This window comes from Lissotriton vulgaris, chromosome 3_1 (genome assembly GCF_964263255.1).
Source record: "Lissotriton vulgaris chromosome 3_1, aLisVul1.2, whole genome shotgun sequence".
NCBI lineage: Eukaryota > Metazoa > Chordata > Amphibia > Caudata > Salamandridae > Lissotriton > Lissotriton vulgaris.
The window spans coordinates 340,525,706-340,548,952 of record NC_141689.1 but is presented as its reverse complement, the minus strand read 5'-3'; the positions used below and the strand labels follow the sequence as shown (position 1 = coordinate 340,548,952).

Genomic DNA, 23,247 nt, shown 5'->3' with positions numbered 1-23,247 from the left:
GGAGGTTCTGCAGCCTAATAGCCTCATGGGAACAGTCCAGCCCGAACTGCCAAGCCATGTCTTCCCTGGACCGGAAAAAAGCATCCTGGGACGGGTTTCGGATTCATAATCCTCATCAGCCAGGCTATCTTGAATCCAGTGGTAGAGTGAGCAAGGGACATGACTTGGCAGTTCGGACTGGACTGCCCAATGAGGCACAGGGTCAGACTGATTTGCATATGGCAATGTCTGAACTGTGGTGGTGGAGTGAGCTAAAGAATGGTGATGGATTAAACCCAGATCAGTTGATTGGGGGTGAGTATTTGATTTGGTCAAACGCTCCATCCATCATCCCCTTTGGTATCGCTTTGTTAGCCCTAAGTTGGCAGGGTATGCCCAGATGTCGGTCCCTTGCTCACTCTACCACTGGATTCAAGATAGCCTGGCTGATGAGGATTATGAATCCGAAACTTGTCCCAGGATGCTTGTTTCCAGTCCAGGGAAGACATGGCTTGGCAGTTCGGGCTGGACTGTTCCCATGAGGCACAGGGTCAGACTGTTTTGCATATGGCCATGTCTGAACTGGGGTGGTGGAGTGAGCTAAAGAATGGTGATGGATTAAACCCAGATCAGTTGACTGGGGGTGAGTGTTTGATTTGCTCAAACGCCCCGTCCATCATCCCCTTTGGTATCGCTTGGTATTCGTGAGCTTTATAAAATTATTAACATGAACAAAATTATTAACAGTAACAAAAGTATGCATCAGAAGAAAAGTTGCTCAACTTCGGTAATGCGCTTCTTGGTGGATTTTCTATCTAACCACAGATTTGTCACCCTCCTTCCTATTCTGTGTAATAGACTGTGGAAAAGATTCCAAATTGGAGATCTGCACACTGCCACAATCTGATTACTAAGGGCTCCATATCCACTAACTGATATCAGAAAGAAACTGACTGCAGCACATGAAAGTGGCAGTTATATTGCAGCCCCTTAGAGAATTGATTAGAAAGGTCTTTGCCCAGGCACGTCCGGTGTACGTCTCGTGCAGCGGGATACCCCACCACTATTAATAGGCACCTCCAGACACTGGGTGCAATGTCGGCGGTGTGGGCAGCTCCTGCCGCACTGATTTCTGGAACTTCGAGTCCTGCCCCTGCACTGTCTGCCACTCTTTATCCTAGTGCTCAAGGGCCCTCCTTTGTTTTTGAGGCAGGGTAGGAATACTCTGACCCCTAGTCCTGCTGGTTGGGTTGCACAGGGACCACACCGGGGACCAAAAATATTGAATACAAAAAAGAAATTCCGTAAAGGATCTGTGGAAAAAAAGGTTTCTGGGGCTTGTTGTTATTAGCTGGCCGCCCCCCTCCCCACCCACCCTTAGTGGGCCCGGTCTTTGTGGGTCGGGAGGCTGGCTTCAGTAAGCCATCCAGCTGACTGAATGCAAACAGGCTACACTCGCTTTGTAGGCTGTAGGAAAAGGCTGCATTAAACATTACCATTAACAAGCCTAGGTGTGACTACATTTCTGCCCTGTTTAAATGCAAGAACAATTATTCCAAGTTTGCACCTATTTTTCCAAATCTGAATAAATGGTATAGTAAGAATTATGATAACTTGCATTCAAAAAGTACATTTATAGAAGTGTACTTTAGCTGCATTAGATTAAACTGCATTAAAACCATTTCTGCCTCTCATCTCTGAGCCAAGCTAAAATAAGACAGTTTTAACTATTGGCCACTTGGCAGGAATTAACCATCTGGAGGGGTGTTGGACAGCTGACAGAACGAAGGGTAGCCTTATACCTACTTTTCAGATGAAGATTCCAGAGACAACTTCTCTGCCTCCTAGGTAGCCAGGCTCCAGTCATGGTGGGGGAGAGAACCAGTTTTTACTCTCTCAGATTGGAAGAGTCCTCTTTTAAGGAGAGGGTGGTGGTCTAGGGAGCTGACATAGGGCCAGCCTGCTTGCAGAATGGCTCTGCATTTTGAAACAGGAAGGTGAAGAGAAAATGCTGCACCTGGAGAAAGATTCCGGACTTCTACGGTCCTACAGAGGACTGTATGCTGGTGGGACCTGGATGGAGAGAGAGGCTTGAGCCTAGAAGCATGCCCTGAGGATCTTGGTAGAGCTAAACGACTGACCAGAGGTAACTTTTTCAGCATTTGAATATTTTCTCTCTGGAGGACCTCGGAAAAGGTGCTGAGGCCTTCCCAGGGAAGTCTCACTATAGGAGGACTATAAAAACCGTTTCACCCAGTTGGAGCTTATTGCCAAGCTGAAAACAGCTTTAAGTAGGACCTCTGAATAAAATGTACCCAACCTATGGAGCTCTACATGGCTACAGTTCTAGCCTTGCCCCGCTGGAGAATTCTGAGAACTAAAAAAGTTACTGAGGCTGATGTTAAAACCTTGAACGGGGGCGGTGCTGTAAACCAGTTGAAACCGCAAAGCAACCTCCAAGACTACGAAATCCAGCTTTGTTGCACTCAGAGCTTTTGGTATCAAAACCAATTGGGGGGGGGGCGGGGCGGGGCGGGAGGGGTGTAGGAGATCAACGACCATGATTTCCACTCTCTTCAGGGGACCCTTTTTGGCCTTAGCCTTGGAATTTTCCCAGCTGAACACTTTTGAATTATTTCAGATACCAAGCCAGAAAGTAAAATAAAATTTAGTGAGTCAATCCATTTGGTATCTACATCTGCTTCATCTCAGTCTGCCTAAAATTGTACCTAGTTTAATTGTAAAAAATCATCTGGTTCCTTTTATTCAATATTAAATATCTTGGCGTAATTTTGATCATTCAATATCGTTCTATTTTCCTAAATTGGTTTGGGAATGTTATTTTGTTCTTTTTATTTTAAAATTAGTGGTATTGCTTGAACTTGACATGCATTTTTGGGGGGCGGGGGTTTCCTAATTCTTGTGCAATTGTTACAAGAGGTTGAGCAGAAGACTGTACTTTGTAACACAGTTTGTGTTTATTAGGTGGGTAGGAATACCTCCCTTCTTGATTGCTGACATTCAGCCAGACCTTCAGTTTACCGTATCTGCCAATTAAAACTAACCAGTACTGATCCCAGCTGTGACTTCTACCGCAACAAAACCTGGGAAGCATGCACATAAAATGTACAAGTGAACATATTCTATTAGCAGGGAAGGTAAATGGTGTACACCTGGAAAGAAAATATTGCTGCATATTCACTGCTTATTTCATATTACACCTGAAAACATTCAAGCTTATTTCTTCTGTGTATTCAGTGCTTCTTTGTTTAAGAGTGCCCACACACAATCTGCTTGGCATTTTTCAATATGCAACCTCGTTTTATTGTGTTAGCTGTTACAGATGTCTTGTAGAGACCTACAGACATGGTGTAGTGATGTTGAGTGAATTTGTAGATTTGGGAAATTAAGAAGTAAATTAACTGAAAAATGCCATATGGATGTCACCTGGGCTTTCTTAGAGTAGGTAGATATTTTTTAATTTATGTGTACTAAAGGTTTACCGCGATCCTACAAAAAATATGTAACAGTATGTCTAGAGCATACTTTTTTTCTTCAATGACTTTTTTGCAATGTCGTGGCATGTTTCCTAAAAGTTACTTCTGTGTCTCCCATGCCTGCGTTCGTGGCAATGTAATTAGTGAGGGTACTGTGGCAAAACATCATATTAGTCCTGCAATGCATTTTTGAGTTTTTAATGTTTACGCATGACACATGGGTAATTTGGGAAGAAAATTGACTAATTGACTGTGAGTGTTAGAAATGGGATTTCTGGTTGGCTAGGGCTTGCGCCTAAGCCAGGCTGAAACCACCACTCTAGTCAGGGCAAGGGAGTTACATGCTGAAGATAACCCCTCCTCACCCCCTTGGTAGCTTGGCATGAGCAGTCAGGCCTATCCCAGAGGCAATGTGTAAAGCGTTTGTGCAACACACACACAGCAGCAACACGTTAGGCACATCACAAAAGGAACTCAACACAAGGTTATATATAAAAATAGCCTTTGTATTATCATAAACACATAAGAATAGTTATCAAAAATATACACTGTGCCAGCTGGCACTAGGCAATATTTACAGGGGATTATATACATTTGACAGGGTCAATTGGGCCACTGTCAGAACTATCGCAAAGTAAAAATAGTGAATGTAGAACACAACCAGTAACTTCTGGCTAAACACTGTACTCAGCATTATATCCTGCAACATAAATCACATTATGCAATCAGTATCCCATTAGGCGTAAAACACCATAGGCTCCAACCCCCTAAGCATAAACACATAATGCAATAAGCTCATAGGCAGAAGTCACCTTCGAGGCATAAATCAGGGTGCATAAATCATATTTCCTGGGCACCACATAAATCACATAAGGGCCTGGTGCCCGAACAACCTCACACTGACCTCCTGGCCAAATGGCCTTCCAAGAGGGCTCAAATGCCCTATGTCCAAAATGTCAAGCGTGGTGCCAATGCAGCAGAATCCAAAGGTTGGCAATTGCGCTGGCCTAAACATTGCAGCTGCCACTAATTGCTGTGCAGCTGTGAAAATGTGGGCGCTGGCACTCACTGTGCCCTCTGGGCTCCTCTGAGTCACCACTGGGACTCTCTAAACAAATATGTGCAATGTTGCCCGCTCTGGGTCAGCGCAGCTGTGAATGATAAATCAGCCCTGGCACCGCCGTGCCGCTTGCGAGCTCCCCTCTTGGACTCCTCAAAATAAATGTGCCCAAACGTTGCAGCTGCATGCGCTCTGGCAGGGCACCTGGGATTGCCAATCGCTTCTGGCACCACCGTGCCTTCTGGACCCCCACTCAGTAACTCTTAAGAGACAATGTCCCCAGCGTTGGAGCGACCCGCTCTTCTGCGGGTCCGCTCAAACACTGGCACTACTCTGCGAGCCCCCCTTCGCAGGGGCTCCTCTGATGTGATTGGCACCCAGCCAAAGGCAAAAGGGACAGCCCCACTCACCAGGACTGTTGGGGAACTTCTCCTCTCGCTGGGGAGACTTCGGCTGGCTTCACCTCGCTCCTCCGGGTTTTTCTGGGCGGTGCAGCTACACGCGGGGCTCTCCCTTCACCACGGGAGCCAGCTGATTAGGTGCAGCCCCTCTTCTCCCTACCGGCAGATCACCTCCGGCCACGGGAGCGAAGGGGGGGGGGCGGAAATGGAGCCCGCAAGGCTCTTACGCTTTCCAGCAGGCCCCGCCCACAGTCAGGCGAGCTCTGCCTGGCTTCCGGGTCGGCGGCTTTTCTCTATCAGGCCACGGCGGTGATTACTTTCTTGGCGCTGCAGTCCGGGGTGGGCACCTGCCTTAAAATAAAGCACCATGCAGGTGGGCACCCGCGAAACGCACCACAATGCGTGTTGGGCACCTGCTTGGCTTGCCAAATGTGGGTTTGGCTCCCGCTGATGAAAGCAACAAATGCGGGAGAATCCCCACTCCAGGATTCCCTCTCAGTGGGCGGCAGCTCCGCGCTGCGAAGCCCACGCTCTCCTTAGGCAAGAAGAAAAGTAGAGCGCTCTCAAGGCGCTATAGTCCAAAAAGAAAGTCCTTCGAGGGGAAGGGGCAAAGCTGGGCCTAGGCAGGCCAGCTTATGGGGCCCTGCGGCAGGGAGGCAGTCCCTTGTGGCAGTTCCCGCTGAGGCCCAGTAGTAGGAAGCCCCCCAAGCACAGGAACAACAAGAAAATCAGGGGGTCACAGCCCCTACATTTATACTCATTTTCTCCTTTGTCTGCAGTACAGGGCTTCGGGGAACCCGATGTAACTAGTTCCTGGGGGAATTTGAGCACTTCGTTTACAAGGCTCCTCTTCCCCTTTGTCAGGTGGGGGCTCGGTGATCAGACATACCACAGGGAGTGGAGCCAGCATTGTACAGGGCAGGCACAGACCAATTTAGGGTCAGGGGATTACTCCTTCAACTACTCCCAATGCAGATGTCCCATTCAGCCTAGTGCTGACTCACCCTGCCCCTCCTGGAGCCACACATTTCTCCCAGCCCCTGTCAATCAAAAGCCAACCATGCAATTCACATCAGGCAGGCAGACACATAGCACACAGAAATGCCAACTTCTAAAAGTGGCATTTCTAAAATAGTTATAATAAATCTGCGCACACCGTTGCGCAGCATTTAGTATTACAATTCCAAATACACTAAACTTGACCACGCTGCTCCTCCCATATCAGGAATTACCACTGAAACACTTATCAGGGAATCCCCTTTGCATTCCTATGGGAGTGCAGGCCCACAGTAGTGAGAAACCAAAATGGCTGTTTGTCACTACCAGGACATGTCACATACATAAGGTACATGTCCTATCTTTTACCTACAATGTACCCTGCCCATGGGGCCAGCAAACCCTAACGCGACACCGACTCACCGATAGCCTCGCCACCCATTCGCGGACCAGTCATCCCCTGGCCTCAACGAGGGTTACCGGCGCCATTGATCACGCCGGTCCTGGATTTCTAAAACTAGACAAAATCGGCCACGTGTTTATTTATAACGACCGAGACGCTGCAATCTGTAGACAAAAACTAACGGAACCAAAAGGGACCAAAATATTCAGCCACAACTGCAAGTTATCATAGAGAATGCAATGGCCCAGAACTTAGATTCCTCACTTAATTGATGAAAATAAAGCCATATCGATTGAAGACCTTAAGCGCAAATCCATGTGAAAGCGGGCCAGGACAGGAAACTACTCTCAAATCCCACTTGCAGCTCTACCGTAAAAGTCACCACAGCACACAGCATGGTGCTATATTGAATGAAAGCCTCATCCCCGCTACGCAAGTAAACAGCCATCGCACCATAGAAAACCGAACCATGGGCGACGGTCGGCAGTCCATATAATGAGACCTTCAACCTTGGAAAACCTTAATTATAGAAATAGTCTTGGTGTTTGTATGTTTTAAAAGGTTTATTCAGGCAAAATTATTTTTTCTAGTCCTGAAGATGATCCCCTAAATAACCGAGCTTGGGATCGAAACGTCGACTCCTTTATGAGTGATCCATACATGTGAATTCAATGTATTATTGTATGGTTGATTTACTCCAGGATACACTGTTAATTTGATTTCATATCAGTGACCTGATAGCTCACTTTGTTTGCCTGATATTTTTCCCACTTACTGTCCTCTTCACTTTTTTCACACGTACGGCACAGGACTGTGCCCCACTGTAACCCTTATTTGTTGTGGTTATATGTTTTAATTCCACACTAAAACAAAACCTATCGAATTAATAAAAATTCCCTGTCCGGCTGGACAAGGGACTGTGTACTATATAGCAGCCCATTGTGGTCTATATAATATCTTTGCTTACTATTATATGCTGAGGACCACTTGTTTCCTCCAAAATACTTGATACCCATGGTCCTGAGCCATTTACTGGGTTTCCCCTTGTCTTTTTTTAAAAAACATGGGGCTAGCTAGCGCTTACCTTAGGGGTGACTGGCATGTTGTAAAAGAGGGAGTCACAGACATGGCACACACTTTAGGTGCTACGTCACAGCAGCAGTAACACTGCGCACACAGGCCCTGCAGTGTCAGAGGCCTGAGATAGGTTTGCAAGGCTACTTTAGTGGATGGCGCAATCAGCGCTGCAAGCCCACCAGTAGCATATAATTTACCAGCCCTGGGTATATGAGATAACACTTTACAAGGGACTGACAGGTAAATTAAATAGGCCAAACAGGTGTAGATCAATTTTACCAAAAGGTTTAGTGATGACCCTGCAATAAGGGCCAAATCCAACATAACCCCCTTCCAGCCAAACAGCAGGGTAGACCAATCACTACTTTAATGGGTTTCCCTGCTTTGGGCGATAGAACACGGACACGGGCCCACAACTACAGGGACACCTTCCGGTTTTACGCCACTCTGAACCTATGTGGTTCACTCTGTAAAAGCTCTCAGGACTAACTAAGTTACTCCATTGGCACTCCCTAGCTGTTCATAGCCAGGACCAGGCCCTAGGCCACCCAGATGTCTCTGGTCCTCGCCAGTCCACATAGTGGGGGGCAGTTACCCCTGGCACATAATAACCGTTCTCCACTCTTCCTCTCAGTGGAGTTCTGAACTGCCACTGATCCTCCAACCTAGGGTCCGCACCCTCAGGCTGACCAGAAGTCACGGGCGAGGCAATCCTAACCCTACCTCCTCTTCTAGGTTTCTGCACTCTCTTATGTGAGGCAACCTTAGAACACAATTACAGTTTTCCTTCCCTCCAGGTCAGGCATACCCAGCACCTGGCCTCCCAACCCAGGGACTGAATCCTGTGGTTGAACTATTGCCTGGCAACCCAGGACTTCCTGGGGAGTACATATACCCTCCCCAAGGGTGACCCTTAACTCATGTGTCGTGTGGCAGTCTGCCTGGCACAGATCTCCCGACCCCTGTTCATGTGACAGTGTGTGAAGATCCCCCAGTACAGAAGTGGTGTCACCATGGTCATTCCTTGGTGACTCAGCCCTTCTGGCTGGCCCAGGTTCTTTCACTGGGGACTCTCTCCCCCTCTCACCCCTCAATCTGGACTTCTGCACCCTCCACTCAGGAGTGGCACTGTCAGACACCAGAACTGATTGAGGTCTGATTGCAGACTCTCCTAGCTCACCTCACACCGGGAGATCCCCCTCAACGGACGGTCCATCAGGACAGACTAGGCTCCCTACCTGGTGTTCACTTAAGGAATCATCCAGTCCTGGAGACTGAGGTTGGGGCACTTCGGGAAACAGCCCAGGCTCACTCCATCTCCTTCAAGACAGAATGTGAGGCCCTACAACCTCTTCACTATAAGGGGACCTAGCTGGACTACTCTGAATCACTTCCACCACTCTGGGTTGGAAGATACCTGACCCACTCCTCTCAGGGTCACTTCCCAATGCCTCTTCAGAACCTCTGGCACCCACCCATAGGTTTGCTTCCCGTGCAAGTTCCCTGGGATCAAAGAACTCTCACTCCAACAGGTGTTGGCACAATCCTGGGAAACAATTACTAAACATGTGCTCTCTGACAACCAGATTGAACAGCCCTTCAAAATCATTTGCCATGCTAACCATCCCCCAATGCATATCAACATGCATCCACAAACTCCCCCCACGACTGGTGAGACAGTTTCTTACTGCCCCTGAATCTCAACCTGTACCCTTCCAACTGGGAACCAGGTACATTTATACTAATTTTCTCCTTTGTCTGCAGTGCAGGGCTTAAGGGAACCTGATGCAACTGGTTCTGGGGGGAATTGGAGCACTTTGTCTACCAGGCTCCGCTTCCCCTTTGTCAGGTGGGGTCTCAGTGATCAGACACACCACAGGGGGCGGAGCCAACATTGTACGGGGCTGGCACAGACCTATTCAGGGTCAGGGGGTTACTCCTCCCACTACTCCCAATGCAGACGTCCCATTCAGCCTAGTGCTGACTCACCCTACCCCTGATAGAGCCAGGCACACCTCACAGCCCCTGTCAATCAAAAGCCAGACAATCAATTCACATCAGGCAGGCAGACACATAGCACACAGAAATGCCAAGTTCTAAAAGTGGCATTTCTAAAATAGTTATAATAAATTTGCAAACACCATTGCACAGCATTTATTATTACAATTCCAAATATACTAAGCTTGACCATGCTGATCCTCCCATATCAGGAATTATCACTGAAACGCGTATCAGGGAATCCCCAATGCATTCCTATGGGAGGGCAGCCCCACAGTAGTGAGAAACGAAAATGGCTGTTTGTCACTACCAGGGCATGTCACACACTTAAGGTACATGTCTTATCTTTTACCTACAATGCACCCTGCCCATAGGGCTAGCTAGGGCCTACATTAGGGGTGACTGACATGTAGTAAAGCGGGGAGTCACAGACATGGCATACACTTTAGGTGTCACGTCACAGCGGCAGTAACACTGCGTGCACAGGCCCTGCAGTGGTAGATAAGTTTGCACGGCTATTTTGGTGGGTGGCGCAATCAGCGCTGCAAGCCCACCAGTAGCATTTAATTTACCAGCCCTGGGTATATAAGATACCACTTTACCAGGGACTGACAGGTAAATAAAATAGGCCAAACAGGTGTAGACCAATTTTACCAAATGTGACTCGGAGAACGCACGCACTTTACACTGGACAGCAGTGCTAAAGTGCCTCAGAGGCCTAAAACCACCAACACCATATCAGAGAAAAGGCCAGGAGAAAGGCAAAAGGTTTAGGCATGAGCCTGCAAAAAGGGCCAAGTCCAACAGTGAGTATGAATATATTCCTGTACAGTTTTTTTTTTCTCTAGTTATTTTTATAGCGCCAACTAGTGGTGTCACTGTGTTGCACTATGGGAAGGGTAGAAAGCAGCGAGCATCCGAATCTACTTCTCTTATACTTTATACTGTAAGGTGAAATTCTTTCTAACAGTGCTGCCCTATTGCCAATGAAGGTAGCAACTTGAGGGTCTTGAAGTCCATGTCAAACCTATCTTTGAGTTTCATCTCTGCATCAGCAGTTTAACAGGGAGATGCGTTGGCACTTGAGCAGTGCCCACAAGAGGATAGTGAACTCTCCCAAGTCTTGCTTCTCCCCCTGAAGCCTAAAATCACACAGATGCTATAAACAGGTCAGATAGTGTGTCTAAGGACCCTCAATGGAAGCAAGCAGGGTCTTAGTATGTGGGTCTTTTCAGCACAGTGGCCAAAATCTAGTCTATGGTTACCTCTATGACCTTGCTTAGAGATGGTGCTAGGGCTGGCCTTCTCTGGTATCCGCTACAACGTTTTATTTATGTTGCTTAATGTTTTTTTTTTTAAAACAGCTTCAGTACACCTGCCAACATGCAACAGAGACTGCTGGGATTCATCCGCCCTGATGTTGGAAGTTCTCAGCAAGCACAGCAAGAGCTCCAGAGGAAGTATCACAGTAAGAACAGGTTACATAAGCCTAAACATATCTGAGCTACGGGGGATAAGACACACTTGCAGATAGTCTAAAAGAGTTTTCATTCTCTTTTACAGTATTTTCCTAGATTATATTCAGAAAAATGAATTCGATAACATTTTAAATTATGAGGGGGGGAAATCAAGCCACCTTTTCTCATTTCCAGTTAACTATTCCATACAAGTTGTTTCTTGTATAATTGACAGTACTACTATGATTCCACCTCTTAGACTTTGCTACAGCCCTACAGAAAGTATAACATCTCTTAAGGATAGTGGAAAAATGCAAGTGCCTCTGCATTGTAATGAACTTAACAGATTTTAAGGCAGACTAGTTTACCGCTGTGTCTTCTAATTAAATTATTGGTTCTATATTGCCATCTACTCTCTTCAATAAGATAGAATTTATTTTGCTTGTAAATTGGATATTCGATTGGGCATTGCGGAACTACCTTTTATATTTATTTGTATTGTAGCGGAGGCGCAGTTAAATGAGAAAATTTCCCTTCAATGGATTCAGCAGCTTGTTCGTAAAACCTGTCAGGCGTTGGCTTTATGGAAACTGTTGTGTGAACACCAATTCACTGTTATTGTCGGTGAACTCCAAAAGGTATGACATTAAATAACTCCTGGTGATAAGTTCTCACTATCCATTAATTTAAGGTTGTATTTGTATTAATTTTGATTGATCTTTTGTATAGGTCTTTATAGACTACCTAAGACCCTTTCTAAGTTGTGATTTATAATTACAAATTAAGAAATGTTTTCATTGGAAAATACATTTTCATATATTCAGTATAATCAGATGTTGAATAGTGGAGTTGCTTATTAGTGCACTGGTGACCTTAGCAAGTGTAGTGATATTGGGTCTAATAATAAGCACACTTTCCGTTAATTTCATTGTTTCAGCTGCATCAGGTGTAGTCAGCTAGAATTTGTAAATATGTTGACAGTTGTGCTAGCCCCACTCACAGCAATTGAAAACACGCACAGCACTGCACCACCTGCATCCCCTTTTGCTCCTACTTCCCTTACCTTCCCCCCTCCTCCACTCAAGATCCACTCTTCACCACCACCCCCACCTTGTCCTTCACCCTCCTCGTCATTGTTCTCCTTCACTCAACCTCCACACCCCGCCTCATCCTACCATCGCCCTCCATTGTCGTCCTTCCATACTCCTTCTGCCTCAACTCATCCTCCACCTTCCATCAGCCTGTAACATTATTATTTGCGCACCTCTTCGTCTCAGGCATGACTATATTATTTGCCTTTTGCTGTCACCATTAACACGCTTAACATTCCACAATATTACTACTCTCATCCCCTTATGTGCATTTTATCTTCCATGGCCTTTGGTTGGATGCGCTACCTATCGTTCGGTACACACCCCACATCTTTTTTTTTTTTTTTGAAAACCTTTATTCAGAACAAGAAGGAGATACATGCGCAGGCCCACAACCATCATGGCCGGTCGCAAAGACATTCAATGATAACAGGAGAGACTAAGCCAATCAGTAAACAGAACATATCAAAGTATATATATACCGGGTTGCGGGGCTCGCAAACAGGATGTTAGGTTTTCATTTTTAAATTTTAGAGAAAGAGTAGGGGCTGCAACAACAAGGACATCGCACCTCACAGGATAGGAGCACAAAGAAGACGATTGGGACTTACCCCAATTACAGTCTGAGATAGGCTCTAACTAAAGCGACTATGCAATCCGAGCAGCCACTGCGATAATACTGGGCAGTAAAACACATTTCAATAGTTCACATTTCGAAAATCACCTCAGAGAGCCTAGCCCCCAAGGTCAGAAGAACAGAGGCTTGTCGAGAAGCCGAAAAAAGAAAAAGGAAAGGTGCAAGACCAAGAGACAGCCAACCCTACGAAAGAGGAAAGAACCCTCCCAAAGCCGGAAAAGAGCGATAGGGACCATAGAACAAAACAAACTAAAATAACAAACCCCCCCCCACACCCGCCACCCTGCACCCCTGTAATGGCTACGGCCTAACCCACTAACAGCGTGCCTGTCGCCCCGGAACTGCCCCACAGAAGGGAAACTATAAAAAGAAGTGGAGGAGGAGAAATTCAAACAAGCCCCCGGGCACCTGATACCCCGCGCCGGCGGTGACCCCCCCCCCATAGCACAATCATCATCAATAAGGCAAAAGCAGTCAGCATTATCACGGGGAGGACAGCCACCAGGAACCCCCCCCCCCCCCCCCCCCCTACCCCCCCCCCCGGCCCGGTGAGGCATTCGGTGCAGTCCCGGAAAAAATAAACGGAGCAACCCCAAGGAAGTAGAAGTCAACCCTGCAAGCCTCACTAGAAGATCCATCACCAAGGTCATATCAGTTGCAAACACCGAAAGCGTCTCAGATGGTCCAAGGCAGTGGCGAGAAGCAAGGAAACCTCAAAATCAAAGTCAGCCCTGACCAGTGCAAATCCGTTCCGGAGCACATCCCGACCAAGCCACATCCGACCAGAAGCAGTCAAAGCGTCCATGGCGGACCAAAGCAGTGAAGATGGGGCGGAGTCCGGTCTCAAAATGGCGGCATCCGTTATGCAGACGGGCTGGAACAAAGGAAAATGGTGATTTCCTTCGACGGGACCCTGAGACTCGGCAATGAAGAGCAGGACATCCAGCAACAACACACCCTCGGATAAGAGACGTAGAGGGAAGACTGTGTATTGTAGCAGAGGAAGGAAAGGTAAGGCCGACTCTCAAAGGAGCAAAGTCGGGCTGCCGCTCGGGCCTCTGCAGATGGAGGGTCAAATCACTCATCGGGATATCAAATTCCTGTGCAGGCGCTACATCATCCATGGCCTGTCCCGAGCAGACACCATCCAATTTCGCCGCTAGGGAGACACATGCGCCGGTGAATTGCGAGCGGCGCGCCCCAATCGCCGCCATTACGGATCTCAAGGAATGTGCGCCATCCAGCCTCTCCATCCCGGGATCCTCAGGACGGAGGGGAACGCAATCTCCAGCCCACATCACCGGGCTCCGGGCACACATTTGGTGATCGCTACGACATGGGTGCCCCGAGCTTGCACATTCAGGACAGACACCGGCCTTGGGTGCAGCCCGCCAGCCCCCGGAACGGGAGACGGGGTTCAGGCACACAACCCACAATCGCGGTGCAGGAGGATCGCAGCACGTCACAGTGTCTCTTCTCCGGCACCATCCATCAACGAGGACAGGAGACAAGAGCGAAAAAATTAGACCTGGAAGACCGGCCACAGTCGCGGTCCCACAGCCGATGTTGATCAGGTCCCTCTCGGGTGTCACCAAAATCGAGGTCCCGGCGGCAGCCCGGGAGCAGGCCAAGAAATAAGACACGACAGAACTTCGTCGCTGAAGAAGGTAGGAAATCCGGGAAAGCACCGTTAGCATCAGGCAACCTTCATACATCCAGGCACAGGGCGTGGGTGGAGGATAATCGACAGGATAGACGAGTCGCCGGCGGAGGTCGGCGGAGCCGGGAGCTTATGCGGCCATCTTGGTTCGCGGCGTAGCTCCTCCTCCTCCACCCCACATCTCTTAATAACAATATATCATTAATACTTCCACAGGTAGTTAGTTTACATGAACTCCTTCTTGTGGGGAAGGGCACCAGTACTAGGTAAATGAGCTTTCTTTAAACTACACTAATACCATGTTGGAGCCCAGTTGTATGTTGTCGGTAACCCTCTAGGAAGTGTGAATCTGCTACTCCGAATTTAGTTCAACTGTGCCGTCTGTTGATTATTCTTGCTCTGAACTGTCCTTACAAAAAAACCCTTTCAAACTCATTGTTCAAACAATTAATAATTATGCATGCTTTACAGGTAATTTATTACTCATTAACCACAAGTTCTTAACATAGTTCATTGCTTTCCCTGGGTGTTAGAACTAGTGTCTGCTATGCTTTAAATTGTGTAGACTTGCTGGAAGCAGCAGGACATATGATGTCAATCAATAAAAAAGGGTGCACATCATTTCTAAAATTTCAAGACTTAAGGGCCGATTATGATCGCGGACGGACTTGCGTCCGTCCGCGATCACTGAGGAGGAGGGGACGTCCGCATGGGCTGCGGAGTCCCCTCCTGTGCAATTAGGATGTGACCGCCACCCTGGCGGTCACATCCTCTATTTTTAACATTGCGGCGGGTGCGGCTTCAAGCTGCACCCGCGGCAATGTTAAAAATGCAGTCATTTCATTTGCATGCAGAAAGAGGCAGGCACCTTGCGGTGCCTGCCGCTTTCTGCATACAAATGCAGGGGGGTACCATAGGTACCCCCCATGTGCACCCCCCCCCCCCCCCACCCTTCACCTAGGGTTCCCTCAACATGCCCCCGCAGTGAAGTTACACATGCTTTTCCACGGCGGAAAAGCCGCCGCGGAAAAGCATGTTTTACATCCCAGCCTAATCTGCCTGACGGGTCTGAGAGACACAGTCACCAGATTAGAGCTTTTCCGCCGCGGTTGTAAGCCAGCCGCTGCGGAAAATCTGCGGACGGAAACCAGGACCCACCAGCCATCCTAATGTGGCGGTGGGTCTTTGGTCAGTCCGCTGCGGTTTTTCCGCATCCTCTGGGCCGGCGGTGGCTTCCGCCGGCCCCGAGGATGCGGAAAAACCGCAATCCTAATGAGCCCCTTAGTACATTCAGATCACCCCAATGAAAGGAACAATTTGTAATCTAATAAAGACAAACAAATCTCTATACATTCAATATCTTTTATTATACAGAAATATATTTATAAATTAGCCAGGCCTATTAATGTCTACTACAATGTCGCAAACTCATAATTAAAAAAGTCCTCCTATTGATATCCTATTATGATGGCTGTGTCTAATGCTTTTTTTCGGTATACTTATAAAAAAACTACAAGTTATTAACTATCCAAATCATCACATCAAACCTATGATAAAATTCAGATTTCAGTTAAAGTTCAATCTTATACACTTTTTTGAAACGTTATTTATCAGTATTCAGATAATGACATTGTATAATCAAGCAAAGATGGTTCCCTCCACTAGAGTCTTGAGCAGACATTTGATACAGTGTGAAAGCACATACACAAATAGAAAAATCCCTAAATACAGGTCAGGATGCTTTTCTTATGTGGTCAAAGCAATCTTATACATTTAAGTTCTAGCTGGATCTCTAACAGTTAAACCTTGTTCATGGAACTTGAGCCTTTCATGGAACTTGAGGCAACTCTTGTTTTGCTCCCTTTTATTTCATGGGTCGGTAAAGTGGGAACATGCCTGGAATTATACCAAACATGAAGAGTGGAATTAAACAATGGTATGGCTTTGTTTTCATCAGTGATATAGTTATGAATTCAAATGGATCTGAGGAATCATTAAGATATTATTATAAATATCTGAAAGAGACAGTTCGTTTTAGACTCCTTACCTTAGAATTACCCGAGGCGTCAGGCGATCCATCATCTGTGTCGTGGTCGCTAAGATGACGTCGTGGTGCCTACTTAGACGTCGCCCCTGCGCGCTGACGCCAGTTCTTTCTTTTTCCGCGCCAGCTTAGCGCAGATCCAGAGAGAGCTTACCCCTTTAGTCACTTTTTGACTAAGCTTTTTTCGACTTTTGTCGACTTCTTTTATTTTTATTTTTTTAAAAGCAACTGCGATGAATGCAGGTATTCCATTGAGCTCCTTTTTGTTTTGTTTTTCCATACTGTTTAAAAATTAGTGATGCATGTATAAAGATACTTAAAAGTAATCGCAAGGTTATGTTTCAAACTTCACGTTTAGCAATTAATCATGCTTTCTTGTCCCTATAGATATGTGGAGGGACTGTGTAGAATTAATCACTTCTTTTTGTAAAAGAAATAGATATCCTTTTTGTTCAGATGCAGACTTAAAATGTATCTTTCTCAAGAGGATTATGCTAATTTTGAATTTTAAGCACAATTTCTTTTGACCTGTACACAGTCACTTGACACTATAAGAATGCATTATGTGGTGATGGTGCTCTGTACAAAAAAAAGTAATATGTCTGTCCTTTGACAACAGCGCCAACGAGGCAGACTTGAAAACATTTTTTAGAAACCCGTTCCTTTGTATATGCGGTTCTAAAGATTCATTTAAGAATGTGATTTTCATTTGTGAAGACGTTGAATAGCCTATAAAGCTCTGTTTTAGGATAACATGTGTTCGAGGCATGTGGGCTGCTGAATTCATAACTGTGCATAGATCGCCGCCTAGTGTTGGGTCCGGATGATTGCACATTGTTGTCCGGGAAGAGTCTTCGAAGTATCACGAGATAGGTGGCTCCTCCCCTGGACTACAGTGCGCATGGGCATCGCCTCCATCCCCAGATTGTTTTTTTCCGCCATTGGGTTCGGATGTGTTTCGGTTCCCTCTGTCGGAATCGATAGTTGTTTAACTTTCCTAACTTGAGACCAAAAGGTCTTTAGGCTTAGCGTCGGTATCGTCTTCTTTCGGGTTTTGTCTGTTCATCAGCTCCGAACTCTTGCTGCCCCTCCGCGTGCTGTCGGCGCGGACGGGCCTACACGACGCTCCAGACTACTTCAATGGAACGAACTCCGTTTAAGAGGTGCCCGGTGTGCACCTCAAAGTATTCACACCTCGACGTGCACCCAGTGTGCAACAAATGTTTGTCGCCGGACCATGATGAGGCCAGGTGTATGGCCTGCTCAAAGTTCTGGTGTAAGAAGACTCTCAAGCTTCGTCGGGCCGCTAGACTCCAGGCCCAGTTATCGGCACCCCCGGCGCCCCGGCCGGACAACATCTTCGAAGAATTTGTTGGAGACGACGATGTCTTTCAAGTTTCGGACTCTAGCCCTGCATCGGAGGGGGAAGACTACGACGCGGGAGACGAGGAGTTTGATGAAGTCGTCGACGAGGTAGGGGACGACGATGGGGCCATTGCCACCGTGGAGGATAGCTCGGAGGAAGAGCATCCTCAGACTGACTAAGGGTTAACCCCCACCATACGGCCCAGGTCGAGGGATCGCCTTCGGGCCTTACCCAAGACCTCATTAATCGTCCAGCAGCCCCGCCTCCGGGCCCGGCCACGGACATTTCAGATGCGCCACTCCCGTTGAAGAAAACGAAAGTGAAGCCTTCGGGGTCCACACCTACGGTATCGAAACCGAAAGTGAAAGTCGCACTGGTGGGACAGAAGGCTCCAGAGGCCTCGATGTCTAAAAAATTCAAAATGGCCGACATCAAGAGCCACGCCAAAATGGCCGACCCGAAGACCCCGGTGTCGAAGCCGAAGGCGAAGTCGACAGACGCGGCCGCCTCGGCGCCGAAGATGGTCGAGGTCGATGACCCGAAGAAAGCTTCGAAGAAGCGTCAAGGCGATTCCAAAGCTCTGGCTGCGCCGACTCCGGCAGTCGAGGCCAAGGATGGTGATGTGTCGGCTCCGAAGACCGTGCCTTTCGCCGACCCGACTCCGGACTCGGGGAAATCGCTCGAGCCGGTCCAGCCCTCCCCGGCCTTAACAAAGAAGGTCGCGGAGTCCCTGCAACGGATTCGGAAGGACGCTGTGGCTCCCGAACCAGAGGATGGGGTGCCGAAGCCTACGCCAAAGCCGGCAAAGGCGCAGACGCCTATCCGCTTCACGCTGCCGCCGAAGACGACGCCGAAGGCTTTCGCTCCTAGGCTTGGGGCCGGGGTGCCCTCGAAGGGGGGGTCAATGCCCAAGGCGTCATTGGTGGTGTCGAAGCCTCGGCTCCAGCCACTTGCAGAGGAAGAGCGTCGAGAGGTCATCATCGACGCCAACACCGGGAAGCTGTCTCTCCTCAAGAGGAAGATCACCACGGAGCCGGTGTTGGAACATTTTCGTATTCCACTCAAAAACAAGAAGGACTCTGCGGGTACTTCTGCCCCTATAGAGCCTGCATCTCCCAAAAATTTAGAACTTTCACCGACGCATTCCAACGCTGGGGAAGGTGACGGAGATGAGGGGGACGAGTACAATTATCCAGCGTACTCGGATCCAGAGGAGGAACATGAACCTTGGTCTGCCGGAGGCGACCCTGAGGACCCTCAGTCGGGTCAGGAACCGCAGCTTTTTGCAGCAAAAACCTCATCAACCGAGGACTCTGCAGCCTTCAACGCTCTAATTGAGATTTGCTAGTCTACGTTGATTCCCGAAACGCAGGATTGAATCCTTTCCAAGTCCCAGCAGAAGCAACTAACCGCTCTCTGGCGTGGACGTCACTTCAGCCATTAATACAGACGTCGCAACATGTGAGCTGTCGCCTACCTTGTCCGTGCGCCGCATCGCGGGCACCACACCCCCAACCTAATCCCTGGGTGAAGCACAGAAACTGTGCCCTGTTGAGAGTTACTGACTACACGGCCATCCCTTTGCCTTTGTGCAGAATCACGATCCCCAGTCCCCGTCCTGAAGAGAACCTGTAATCAAGCCGTTTCGAAACGCATCGACACTTCCACCCTGTGGCAAACACCAAGGGTGCCCCTAGGATAGAACTTTACCAATTCTTTTGGATCCTAGTTGAGCAACCCGGTTATAAACATTGAACCACAGGACTGGTTGACAGGCAGGCTCTTTATTCCATCATCTCCGCCTGTCCCATGGTCCCATAGTCCGATGGACTGGTCACATATTTGCTTTAAACCCTAAAGTTTTTGCACTGTAGAGTATCACAATTCACATTGTTCACTGAATTTTGTATTGTTTTGGTGTGTCTCGCCTAATTGTGTTGCTTGATTCATGTTTGTAAATGTTGTAAATTTGTAAAAATTGTATATTTGTAGATACTGTTTCCATGAATCCACTGTCGTAACAGTTGTTTTGTTTGTGTTCGTGCTCCTGAATCCTTAATAACTTGAGTTAAAAAAAGAAAATAAATTTGCTTTGGGATTCTTGCCCGGTGTTCACGTGGTATATATTGACTACGTGTCAAAAAGTTGTTTTGCTAAATCTTCCTGTCCAGCCACCTAGTTCTGTTTTTCCCTAATTGAGAGAGCTGCAGCAAATCATGATGTCGACCTACATTCAGATCCTGTGGATGTCGATTTTTTGTTTGACACTTTCTCAGTGGCTGAAAAGTCAGTCAAGACATTGCCAATGCTCAAGGGATTGCTAAAGCACGCGCCGGAGGTTTTCAAGGAGCCCACTCGGGCGCGGGTCATCAATCCTCGCATTGACAAAAAATACAAGGCAGCGCCCTCAGATCCTACGTACATCAAGGGACACTTGCCACTGGACTCTTTGGTTGTATCCAACGCACGCAAGAGGGTGAATTCACAGACCACGGGTGACGCTCCTCCCCCAGACAAAGAGTCGAAAATATTTGAAGCCTCAGGGAAAAAAATTGCTGCGCAGGCAGCTAATATTTGGCGCATCTCAAACACGCAGGCCCTACTGGCACGCTACGATAGGGTGCACTACGGCACCCTAGAAACACTTCTGCAGCACTTACCTGATCAGTACAAAGAGGCAGCTGAAATGTTGATTTAGGAAGGGAAGCTGATCGCCAACGCTTCCATCAAATGTGCACTGGACGTGGCTGATACCGCCTCCAGGGCGATCAACACTAGTGTGTTGCTAAGAAGACATGCATGGCTTAGGATATCAGGCTTTAAACCAGATATACAGACAACCATCCTGAACCAAACAGTTAATCCTGACCACCTGTTTGGCCCTGAAGTGGATGCAACCCTTGAGAAAATGAAAAAAGACACGGACACTGCTAAGTCTATGGGGGCCCTCCAGTCCCAGCAGTTTCGGGGTGGTTCCTTTCTCCGCTCCAGTAACAGAGGCACCTCAAGGGGTCAGGCATCACAATCCACGCAGTACTATAAAAGCAACACCCAAACCTCGTACACTAACAAGGGTAGAGGTGGTTACAGAGGCAACAACGTCAAAGGCAGGGGACGTGGAAACAACAGCTCCAGGTCCTCCACCTCCAACAAACAGTGACGCCTTGTCACTGCCCCCCGACCACACAACACCGGTCGGGGGGAGACTCCAGCTGTTCCTGCCCGCGTGGAAATCCATCACCACGGACAGGTGGGTCAAATCTCTTATCCAGTACGGTTACTGTCTGGAACTTACTTCCACTCCACCAAACATACCTCCAAGAAACCGTCCTATGTCCGGCGAGCACTTGCTCTTGTTGCAGCAGGAAGTTCAAGTCATGCTGCAAAAAGGGGCAATAGAGCTCGTTCCACTGCAAGAAAGAGGAACAGGAGTTTACTCTCTGTACTTTCTAATCCCCAAAAAGGACGGATCCCTCAGGCCCATCCTGGACCTCAGGCCCCTCAACTGGTACATCCTGTCGGAGCACTTCCATATGCTCACGTTGCAGCAGGTCCTCCCTCTGCTTCGGCAGGGGGACTTCCTGGCTACGCTGGATCTCAAGGATGCATACTTTCATATTCCCCTGCACCCTTCACACAGGAAGTACCTCAGATTCACGATCCAGGACCAGCACTACCAGTTCAGGGTTCTGCCTTTCGGGGTCACCACAGCGCCAAGAGTCTTTACAAAGTGCCTGGCGACTGTGGCCGCGCATCTACGGCGCCAGAACGTCCACGTCTATCCCTATCTGGACGACTGGCTCATTCAGGCAAAGTCAGAACAGCAGTGCGCCAACCACGTGTCCCGCACCATTCATCTCCTGCACGATCTGGGATTCTCGCTGAACTATCCAAAATCCCATCTCCAACCGCCCATATACGGCAGTATCTGGGCGCGACAATAGACACTCTGGCAGCCACTGCGCAGCCAAATTCAGTGAGAATCGCCAGTATCCAGACGCTGATCCAACGATTCAGACCTCAGCACTCGCTTCCAGCGAAGGTGTTCATGCAGTTGATAGGCATGATGGCCTCCTGCATCTCCATCGTCCCGCACGCGAGACTACATATGCGTCCGCTTCAGGAGTGCCTAGCACATCAGTGGACTCAGGCTCATGGGCAACTGACAGACCTAGTGTTGGTGAGCGGTCGGGCATACAACTCTCTGCATTGGTGGAATCCACAAAACCTTTGCAAGGGCCGACCGTTCCAGGAGCCTGTGCCACAGATTATCCTGACAACGGACGCTTCTCTCCAAGGATGGGGAGCGCATGTACTCCACTACACAGTGCAGGGACTATGGACACTACAGCAAAGGAAGATGCACATCAATGTATAAGAACTGATGGCAATCTTCATGGCCTTGAAGGCATTCAAAGTACATCTGTGCAACAAGGTCGTGTTGATCTGGACGGACAACATGACAGCCATGTACTACATTCAGAAGCAGGGGGGCACACACTCTCCGCAGCTGTCTCATCTGGCTCAGAGCATGTGGAAGTGGGCCACTCAGAGGAACATCTTCCTCATGGCAGAGCATCTCCCGGGCAAAGACAACCAGATGGCGGACCTGCTCAGCAGGCACAGCCACCAAATGCACGAGTGGGAGATACATCCATCAGTACTCCAACCGTACTTCCAAAGGTGGGGTCATCCAGAGATAGACCTGTTCGCCACAAAGGAGAACGCAAAATGCCAAAGCTTCGCCGCCAGGTTCCCACACCCGCAATCGCAGGGCAATGCGATGTGGATGAACTGGTCAGGCAGATTTGCGTACGCTTTTCCCCCAGCACCTCTTGATACCGCTGGTGGCACGCAAACTCAGGCAGCACTCGATGACTCTCATCCTGGTTGCTCCAACATGGGCTCGCCAACCATGGTATACCACGTTTCTGGAACTCTCCGTGGTACCGCATCAAAGGCTTCATCTCACACCCAGCCTTCTGACGCAGAGCCATGGCGACATTCAGCACCCAGATCCGCAACAGCTCAACCTGGCGATCTGGCTCCTGAAGTCCTAGAGTTTGGCTACCTCAATCTTCCCCCCGATTGCATGAATATAATTCGGGAGGCAAGGAAGCCCACTACTAGAGCATGTTATGCAGCTAAATGGAAGCGGTTTGTCGTTTACTGTGTAAACCACGATATTGACCCGCTGGATGCTTCCATTCAGAACATCATTTATTACCTGTTCCATCTGTACCAATGCAATTTGGCGTACTCTTCCATCCGCATTCACTTGTCTGCAATGGCAGCATACCTTCAGAATAGGCAGCACCTATCACTTTTTAGGGTCCCTGCGATCAAGGCTTTTCTGGAAGGACTCAAAAGGGTCATTCCACCACGGACGCCACCAGCTCCGGAATTGAACCTCAATGTGGTTCTTACAAGGCTGATGGGTCCTCCCTTTGAGCCACTGCACTCTTGTGAGCTTCAGTTTCTGACTTGGAAGGTGGCTTTCTTAGTAGCAATTACATCGCTACGGAGGGTTAGTGAATTGCAGGCACTCACCATCCAAGAACCTTTCTTCCAAGTACACGCT

The 23,247-nt window shown here is 48.3% G+C and overlaps 1 protein-coding gene across 2 annotated transcripts in view; it reads left to right on the top strand.

The window, feature by feature from the left end:
• NUP155 (nucleoporin 155) overlaps positions 1-23,247 on the top strand; it is an 871,946-nt gene that overhangs the window by 411,104 nt on the left and 437,595 nt on the right. For both annotated transcript variants that reach the window (XM_086960546.1, XM_086960547.1), the window contains 2 exons: positions 10,776-10,879; positions 11,373-11,506. In XM_086960546.1, coding sequence (XP_086816672.1) covers positions 10,776-10,879; positions 11,373-11,506 — 238 coding nt within the window. The remainder of the gene's footprint in view (positions 1-10,775; positions 10,880-11,372; positions 11,507-23,247) is intronic.